This window comes from Hypanus sabinus, chromosome 10 (assembly GCF_030144855.1).
Source record: "Hypanus sabinus isolate sHypSab1 chromosome 10, sHypSab1.hap1, whole genome shotgun sequence".
Lineage (NCBI taxonomy): Eukaryota > Metazoa > Chordata > Chondrichthyes > Myliobatiformes > Dasyatidae > Hypanus > Hypanus sabinus.
Genome location: NC_082715.1, coordinates 35,944,497 through 35,954,561, shown reverse-complemented (window position 1 = coordinate 35,954,561; position 10,065 = coordinate 35,944,497). Strand labels below are relative to the sequence as shown.

The following is a 10,065-nucleotide window of genomic DNA, read 5'->3' as shown; positions in this document are numbered from 1 at the left end:
TTTCTTAACTCAGTCTTGGTAATGTTTGGGAGGATGTGTTGTTTTCATATATATATATATATATATATATATATATATATATAGTATATGATATCAATATGGCTTCCTGTATAGGGAGAATGCAGTTCAGGAGGCTGGAACGTGAGTTACCAGAGAGAGCTACAAGAGCTCATTAATGTCATAACAATGATGCCCATTACTGAGCACATGTACAAGAATCCCAAGAGATGTCTGGCAATGGACCATCTCAAGCTGAACAATGTGACCAATGACAGGAGGTTTCAACCTTTTTGATTAATCAGTGCATCAAAGTTACGGGGGAGAAGGCAGGAGAGTGGGATTAGGAGAGGTAATGCATCAGTCACGATGGAATGGGGGAACAGAATCGATGGGCCTGATGACCTAACTCTGCTCCAGTGTCTTATGGTCTTATTTTGTTGGTCTTTCAAAGCTGACTGCAATCACTGGGCCACAGTGAATACTTTACAAATCCTAAGTAGTCATGCTGTTTCCAGAATATTAAATTTGACCAAATCTGGACAACTTTTTATTTGGATTTAAAATGTACAATGTAAACATACAGTATGTTTACATACTCTTTGATCTGGAATTGACTGCATGTATAGTCAATTCTATGGAGAGAAATATGGAGAGAAGCTAATTTGTAAGGTTGTGGGAGAAGACCAACAAATGTGACCAGCTCAGGTAGGCAACTTAGTCAGCTTGTACAAGATGGGCCAAAGGGAATGTGTCAGATGGGATTGTTCTATCAGGAGCTAGCTCTGGCATTTTGGGCTGAATAGCTTTTATTGGTGTTGCAATTTTACAATTCAACTTTTAAAATTGTTAAACATTCATGAAACTGCAATTACATTTTGATAAAACATTTATTGGAAGCATAATTTGTGATTTATTCAGTAATAATTCTAATCACTTAAAATTTCTCAAACCAGTAAAACAGTTTGCAAACAATTGAAATCACAAGGCTTACAATAACCAACTGGAATAAAAAAAATGAAACAGTCATTGGATTCTTAAACACATTTTGCAAGCTCTTTACAAGCACAAACATATCAGACTAAAGTTTGGAAAGCAAATAGTTAAAGTACTTTATCAGTTTCATATTTCACCTTACAAACAAAAATGATTTCAAACCAGCATAAATATTTTGGTTGTTTTTCATTTATGAAAGTTATTACTGGTTCATTTGAAAACCCTGAGGATATTTCCATTCCAAAGATCTTTGTAAGTAATACTGTTATTGGCCAGTAAAGTTCTAGTGCATTAATATTGGGACTAGGAGCCATTATAATATGCTGCAGTAGCATCAGCTAAGACTGAAATTAGACTCCTCTCTGAACTTGTGCCTCCCGATGGACTCACATCATGTAAATGTGAACTCATTACCATCCCTGCTTGATGCAGTTGACTGGAGGTGTTCAAATATTGATCAAACTCATTGCGGTCCACTTCCCCCAACAGCTCAGCCTGGCTGATGTGCTCCAGGTTATCTAGGTGATGGTGGTCCCGTGGGGGAGAAAGGTGGACTGAAGTGCTTGAATTCATGGGCTGGAAGGCTGGATGTTGCATTCGGTTATAATAAGGAGGCGGCGGAGGGTGGCTGACTGAAGGGTGCATGATGGGAGATCTGTTTTGGGGGATAGAGATCTGATTGAGATTTCCACATTGAATGGGGCTTTGGCTGTATTCTGACTGATAGATCACTCCATTCATCTGAGAAGGAGAATCTTCCGTACACGGAGCTGGGAAGAAACTGTGATCAGCATCCACTACGTCTAGAGGGGACATCTCGGGTGTGGGTAGCCCATAGTTGTCGAAGTTATTCTTTGTGCTCTGTGCATCCCTGAATCTGCTGATTGCAGGAAGTCTCGAGGTTGCTAGATAGCCTTTATCCTCTTCCTCCTCCAGAGGCCCCCTACAAATTCTTCCACTGTGAACGGGAGTCTGATCGTGGGGGAAGTTGTTGAGCAGGAAGCTGGGGTCCACACGTTTGCACAGTCGTTTGATCTGTTTTTTCCTCCGAGGCCTGTATTTGTAATTGGGATGATCTTGCATGTGCTGCACTCGTAATCTTTCAGCTTCTTCGACGAAAGGTCGTTTCTGTGAAGGAGTGAGGGCTTTCCATGATTTGCCTAGAATGTATTGCAGGGCTTAAATCAGATGTAGCACAATCATATTTATTTGTGATTCATAACCAAATAATAAATCCTTCTAACTTCACTTTGCTAATCAAAGCTAAATTTATGTAGTTAATATTTTGCCATAAAATATAGGTATATTTGTTTATGAAGAATAAATATTAATGCATTGTTAGAGATAAAATTAACTCATCATATGACCAAAGGAAGCTAAACTGCCTTCTGTATAATAAGAATATAAGAAAATAATTTTAAAATGCAGCATTTAGTATATTCAGTGTTTCAAATAATGTTTATTGTTGGGAAACCATTGGATAATGAAACCTTCCAAAAGGAATTACTCACCAGAAAAATTAGTGGAGTCCCACATTCTGGATTGACCTTGACTGTACAGTTTTCATTTTCATTTGACACAAGATCAATTATTTCAAATCTCTCTCAATGACATTATTGCCATGCCTCCATCGGCATACACCTTACCACCATTTCACCCTTCCACTCCTGAATATACAGTATATGTCAGCAAGGCTTCTTGTTCAGGAGGCAAAGATATGCATGTCATTGAATCGTGAATATGGACAGACTACCTGGGTATGAACATCCTTTCAGCAAAACCCATTCCCGATCTTAATTCAAGACTACACAGATGTGTTGATGACTTGTATCTTTTTTATGTTAACCTTAGCTGGGACCAACTTAGACCATCTGGAAAAAAAGACATTTCTCGGTGTCCATGTTTACAAAGGATTTAAAATACCTAAGCATATTCAAGAAACACTGAATTTTGTTTAACTGACGAAGTTCAACGTTTAATTTGTATCTTCTTTGTATTGCCAGTTTTCATTTATAGATGGACAAGATACCATTATCCTTCCAGACCATGAGAATTAAGTCTTTCCCAAGTAACAGGATTAAATCCTTTTCAAACTGTTGACGAATGTTTGATCAGAGCTACCTTTGCTAAGTAGTTGTATGATAGCACTGGTGATGAATTATTAGATAAATAACATCATAAATCTTTTGCCAAGATCTTGGTCATTTCTTCCGATAGGCCACTGACCAGACCTCATAGGGTTTTATTCAATGATTTTTCAGTTACATCAAATTTATTTAGATTCTTGATGCAAAATAATTAATCCTTTACCCATTTCTGCATCACTAGTCTCAAAAGTTTTAAGTATAGATTTCTGAAGATACTCACTTTGTAATCTAGAAAAAAGAATAACTTTTTTATTTTCTTTAATGAGCTAATAGGATCATAACGTTGCATTTGTCAATCACGTTATTCTGTTTGAATTATTATTTGTTGCTATATGGATAAGGAGATGGAGAGCAGATTGGAACGAATGTGGTAAAATAAATGACATGAGTGTGTGCCGGGAGAATAGACATTATTATATATATGTGTACTGTGTGTAAAATGAGTGGGTTAGTAATGACTGGATTATGGAAAACAAAGAAGAGAAAGACCAAAGTGAGGTATGCGAGTAGATTTTTCACTGTAATTATAGATACCGAGTTCAAAAATTGCTTTAGATGGCTTTTTGGAAAAAAACGCAAGAGACATGGGGGTAAGAGCAAAAAATGGGCTTAGACTAGATGAAGAAAATTGCCTGCGGTTGATGTGCCTTTTCCCTGCGCTCAGAATAAATGAAATTTAAATTCCTACTTCTGTTGAACAAAACCTTACATTCTTGATCCATAAATAAGTTGATTTCACAGCCTTTCATACCATAAAAATTGAAAAAATGTTATGGGATATTCATCTTCATGACCTCTGAGTATGAAATGTTCATCCTCTAACATTGTCTGCTACCTTAAAGTCACTGAAAGTGAATTTATTCATAGTATGAACTGCTTGTTTCATCTTGGGCATCTGAACATGGACATGGGCAGGAGTAATTAATACACGTTCAGAAGCTGAATGCAAAGGGATATATAAATTTATAAAGCTAAACTGCTGCTTGGAAAATACCATTTTCAACTCAATATTAGTTTTCCTTGTACAATTTTTATATTTTATTTATTCGTGGTTTAAATTAAGTTTACACTGGGGTACTTTTGGAATATAGTAATTCATGAGTTTTATCATTTTTAGATTTAAAACACTTTTCTCACACAGAGAGTGGTGGGTGTGTGGAATGCACTGCCAGCGACAGTGGTAGAGGCGGATACAATAGGGTCTTTTAAGAGGCTCTTAGATAGGTAAGTGGAGCTTAGAAAAATAGAGGGCTATGCGGTAGGGAAATTCTAGGCAGTTTCTAGAGTAGGTTATATAGTCGGCACAACATTGTGGGCCGAAGGGCCTGTAACGTGCTGTAGATGTCTACGTCCTATGTTCTAAAAGCTGGTCGCGATAAACTGTTCCACTATTTCCTTAAGGTTATGTTTTAAAATATCGATTACACAATAGGATGTAAATTAATTAAGCCCTCATAAATAGAGGAACATTTGCAATTTACGTTGGAGTATTCACACACATTTCAAATAGCGAATTAGATTATATAAGTTGTGGTTAATGACTCTTAAATTCAAACAACAGTGGGAAGGAGGGTTAGTCAGGTCTAAAAATAATTTCTGCAGAGGAACGTCCTGTTCTTATATGGGCTTCCAACGTACCCTTTGATAACTTTTGGATCCTGTTGGAACTCTTATATAGAAGGGAATAACAAAAGTGTCTCTATGTCATGAGAATGAACTAATACTGATTTAAGATTGCTCTTTATTAATAACTATCAGGTAGTAAGAGCCAAGATCAAATTGCTGGAAGAGGTACAAGGAATGCAGGTTGCACTTAATATAAACATAATATAATTAAAATGTGGCTGAAAGGTCAGTTGAATCAGCTTTTGTAATTTACGTTAAGGAAGGCAGCTGATCCACAACCTTCATTCTGAATGAAATCCTAACTCTTTATATTTTAATACACCCATTTTCAGTACAGTATGACCTCCTCTTGGCAAGTGTATGAAACCTTTTGCAGGCTGTTTGGTCCCTGATTACCTATCTTAGGGTATTTTTTGTGTTCATTACAGAAGGGGGACTTTGGTAGTAAGACTAGCACACTAGGATCCTCAGAGAGAATCCAATAAGCATTTATTGGTTCAGAATAGAAACAAACATTCAGAATACAAATAAACGTGATCACTGCCACTGTTTTTTTTTACTCGAAACACTAATATTAATTGTTTGAACTTGTTCAGATCCTTTCTCGGATCATTTCTCTAATATATAACCCATTGTTATCTTAAAAGAAGAAATAAGATAGCAACGTACAACTGTGGCCAATTCTAGAACAGCGTGCCAATCACAAACAAGCAATTCATTAACGTTTCGCAGAGTTGAAATCTATTGCTGGTATATATGCTACTCAAGTTCTCTCTTCACTTTGGCCATTTTTAAATTTGTGCTTTCTTGTCACTGCTTCGCTTAAAGCAATACTTAAATTCACTTTTCCTGTTTTTCCCTATCTATTTTTTTCTGTTTCTTGCTTCCTTGCAAACTCTATTTTTTTTTATGTTCTTTCCTTATTAGATGAAGTCTTTGACACAAGGGAGTAACTTCCAAATGTTTTTCCATCCCTTCTGTCCCTTGAATGTCTCTTGGTAACAGCATTCGGGGTGTAGATGGATAGGTCTCCACAACATCCTCATACACTATCAATGCATTTCAGCTGCCCGTCTGTTTTGTTAGCTGCTGATTCACATGGGCTGGCAATGTTAGCCTAGATTTTCGGATCACTATTTCTTTTTTACTGCCCTTAGCCTTGTTAAAATAAGTAGGTCAAGTGGTTAAAATAACAAATCCAAAGGGGAAATCTAGGCTGTTAAATGTCAAGACCTAGATTTCTTTCCTATTCATTGATGGAATATTTGACACAATGCTTCCCACCACCCCCACCCCTCAATGCCTCTTCCAAGCTAGCTGTACAGAATTCAACTGCCAAAGGTTCATGCATACCCACATGCCAGTCACCCCACTTTGCAGCTGTATCTTATGTCTTAACCAGATTTAATATAATTGGCAAGGTACAAATTGTGAATGGTCAGTCAACTTGGGCCATTCCAGTAATTAGGGGAAAATTAATTAACCTTATTTTCCTTGTTTTACATGCTTTTGCTACTGGACTATGCTGGAGTAATTCGTCTAGAACAGTTCTCTTGTTTGTGAGATATTTCATTGTAAATATCTTGTTCCAACCTGGGTTGAACTTTAAATTTGACTCAAAGGAAGGAGGACTATCATTGAAACAAACTGACACTACTGCATGTCTGGAACTTCTGTTCTCAGTGTTTCTTTTTACATTTTGAAATGTGAGACTGTGGGAGGAATAGTACCACACATATTAGACCTTTGTAAATAGCTCCCAGCGGGTTGGTGATTAGTAGAATTTGTGGGAGTTGTGGAACAGGGGGCGAATAAAATAGGGTAAGGTAAGGTTAGTGTAAATAGTGCTGAATGGTTAGTGTGGATTTAATTGCCTGAAGTGCCTATTTCCTTTCTGTATCTCACTATGCCTCTGTACCTCCTCCCACAGCCTCCAAACATCTCACCAAATCCCTTTCCCTCATTTTTTTCTTTTATTGAAGGCTTATTCTTGAAGAAGCTGGTAATTAGGTGCCACCTAGTGGACAATCTTTTATTCACTTTGATCAAGATGAAAAAATTGATTGAACATTGAATTAAACAAAATTTGATAATTGCTGCAAATTATTCTGAATGTTTTTGCATTAAAATGTAAAGTTTTGGTGTCTTTAAATGACTGATAACATGGCTCGTTTAGATCCACTTCAAATCCAATCCAGGCACAAAAGCAGGAAGCATCTCAGCAAGGGAATAATGTGGAAATAAATTTGAGATTGGCTTTTTTGTTTAAACTAGCGCCTTACTTACATTTTTACGAACTTATCATCTCCATAGCTTTCCTGTTTAACTGGCTAATTTTGGAGGGTGGCATATAGGATTAGATACCTGCTTCTTTGTGGAAGTATAATTTGAAAGTTGTGACAAGACAACAAAACAGTGATATTTTTCTCAGCTATTAAGTAATTTTGGTTGAGGACAGCCTGGAAAAGACATCTTTTCACCTTCATTTGAATAGGAAAATTCAAAGTTATCAAGTTTCCAACAGAATTGTTCCTAGAGAATCGGGGACGGAGGCAACAGTAAATTCAATCCTTCGCAGACTAAATTTGCTAACAATTTTATAGAGTAAGCTTTTTGTTAACTAAAACTAAATACAACGATGTTATATTCACTCAGCTTCAAAAGTATTAATGACTGTAAGCTTCAACAGTGCTTCTCTAAGATCGATGGAAATATACCACTAGATTATTAGAAATTCATAATAGCAGCCCTATTACAGTTCTTGTAAGATCATTGATCACAAAAGCAATTTTAAAAGATGCTCTTTTCTCAAGTTTTTGTTTCCTCTGTTTATGAGATCTGTAAGTGAACGAAGTACAGTGCAGTAGGTAACATTCACACTTGATTAATGGACCACATTTTGGTGGTAGAATATCTTTATGCTCAGTTTTTTATCCAACAGTTAAAAGCTCCCTCTAAATTGAAAAACCCTGCACTACATGTTTCAATACAAAGGGTAAAATTTAGTAATCAAGTAATTACAGCTCATCATTCAATTTACAAACATAAATAAAATGTTGAAAAGGATGTACCATTAATTAAAACTTTGTGATAGACTGTTTCCTTTCTGTTGTGATAATCAGATTCATTTCCATTACAAATAAATTTTATCTGAAACTCTTATGATAATTTGTATGTTCTGCTTTGCTTGGATCTTTACAGAGATTAAAAAATAGAGTAGTTAATGTCTTGTCTTTAAAATAACTTTAAGTATTTGAAAAAGAAATTGCAGTTTCTCCCAATTACATTGATATGCAGTTAGTTGTATAAATTCCACTAAATAGCTTTGGTTAAGATTAGCGTTTGATAATATATTGTTTAAGTTGTGCATACTTACCCAGCATTTTGCTAAGTTCTGCATTGTGTAAATCGGGGTTCTGGATGGCAAGTTTTTTCCTCTCATCCTTAGCCCAGACCATGAAGGCATTCATGGGTCTCCGGATTCGTGGCTCAGCTTTGTTTCTGGCTGGAGATTCGTGAGCTGTGAGTCCAACCCTGGGCTTGCCTTCCCCAGCAGGAGAGTCCAAACCCTCTGACCACGAGAATGGGCTCCCTATTGTAGCCATCACTGTGGATTGGGTTGCTTTGATTTAAAAAAAATAATCCGTACAACTTTTTGAAACTTGTGTAAAAAGCAAGTAGGTTTAAATCACTGTGATGCTGATACGTAAAGGTGGTGAGATCAAGTCCCAAATCAGGAAGAGAGACTCCCAGATTCATTTATTCCCACTGTCAGTTGATGGCAACTTTAACCAATTGCCATGAGCCTGTTTTAATAGAAGCTCCTCCCTTTAGCTAGTTCTACAATCAAACAGCTCAGACGTAGCAACAAACCTGTAACTACAAACCAGTAAAGTGAGTGTATATTTTGATCCTCTCGGCATCTATACAAATCAGTTTAGCCTCTAAGAAATTGCATCAACTGTGGATTAAATGGATTAAGTGTAGTATTATGTCAGTTTATAATTATGTTGCTCATCTACTATTTAGAATGATAGTATTTTTTTAGAAATGCTGTTAAATCAAACACTTTCTCAGAAACAGAGTTAAAAGAGAACGGAAACTGATGAGTACAAATTAAGAGGGGCAGTACGGACATAGTGAGTGGAAGGGTCTAGCGATACTGATCCCATTTCTTAGTACTATATTCAACCTTCAGTTTCCCAGCTATGTTATTCGAGGTGCTACATTGAAATGTTGTGAGATAGATGCCTCCACCACCCCTCAGACAGTGTGTTCCAGATTTCATTCACCCTCTGTGTGGAAAATGTTGTATGTCAAATCCTCCCTGAATTTTATTATTTATACAGATGTTCTCTAGTTATAATTGGTATTTAGTTTATCATTGTCAATAAAAATCATTGTTTTGCACGCCATCCATACGAATCATTTCACATCAATGTTTCGAGGTGGTACAAGGAAAAAGCAATAACAGATTACTTAATTTATTGATGCAGTTACATAGAAAGTAGATGACACAAAGATTCTTGGTGTAGTGGACACTGAAGGTTGTCATAAGTTACAACAGAACATTGATAGGATACAGGGCTGGGCTAAGGAGTGGCAGACAGAGTTCAATTGGAAATGTATGAAGTGATTCATTTTGTAAAGTCCAATCTGAAGGCAGAGTACAGGATTAATGGCAGGATTCTTAATCATGTGGAGGAACAGAAAGATCTTGAGTTCACATCCATAGTTTCCTCAAAGATGCAGTACAAGTCGATAGGGTGGTTAAGAAGGTGTATGGTGCGATAGCCGCTAGGGTAATGTTGCAGCTTTATAAAACACTGGTTAGATTGCTCTTTGAGTATTGTGTTCATTTCTGGGTGCTTCATTGTGGAAGCCTCAGAGAGCACTCAGAGGAGATGTACCAGTATACTGCCTGGTCTTATGAACATAAGAAGCAGGAGCAGGAGAAGAGTTTTACTGTGCTGTATTGTTCTATGTTTTAAAGTACAGTACAGACAACAAGGCCAGGTGCAAGGTCATGACAAGGTAGATTGAGGTCAAGAGTCCATTTTACTGTACAAGAGGTTCATTCAATAGCCTTATAATAGTGGGATAGAAGTTGTTCTTGAACCTAGTGGTACGTGCTTTCAGGATTTGGTTGTTTCTGGCTGATGTAGTGGGGAAGAAATGAGAATGTCTTTGAAGGAGGAGTCTTTGATTTTCAGAATCAGTTTTATTATCTCTTGACATATGCCATGTAATTTGTTGCTTTGTGGCAGCAGTACAGTACAAGACATACAGTACAGTAAAA

At 36.8% G+C, this 10,065-nt stretch overlaps 1 protein-coding gene across 1 annotated transcript; it reads right to left on the bottom strand.

Annotated features, from left to right (window-relative positions):
• Window positions 1–879: 879 nt before the first annotated feature.
• sox7 (SRY-box transcription factor 7) lies at window positions 880–8,460 on the bottom strand. The gene is made up of 2 exons (XM_059981658.1): window positions 8,143–8,460; window positions 880–2,153 (listed from the first exon to the last, which is right to left on the bottom strand). The coding sequence occupies exons 1-2, from the start codon at window positions 8,369–8,371 to the stop codon at window positions 1,297–1,299; spliced, it is 1,086 nt and encodes a 361-aa protein (XP_059837641.1). The 5' UTR covers window positions 8,372–8,460; the 3' UTR covers window positions 880–1,296.
• Window positions 8,461–10,065: the final 1,605 nt, after the last annotated feature.

Excerpts from the sequence above, each read along its gene's own strand:
- sox7 (XM_059981658.1), bottom strand. The coding sequence starts at position 8,371 with ATGGCTACAATAGGGAGCCCATTCTCGTGGTCAGAGGGTTTGGACTCT. Across the intron at positions 2,154-8,142 it reads AGAACTTAGCAAAATGCTGG|GCAAATCATGGAAAGCCCTC; the intron begins GTAAGTATGCAC and ends AATACATTCTAG.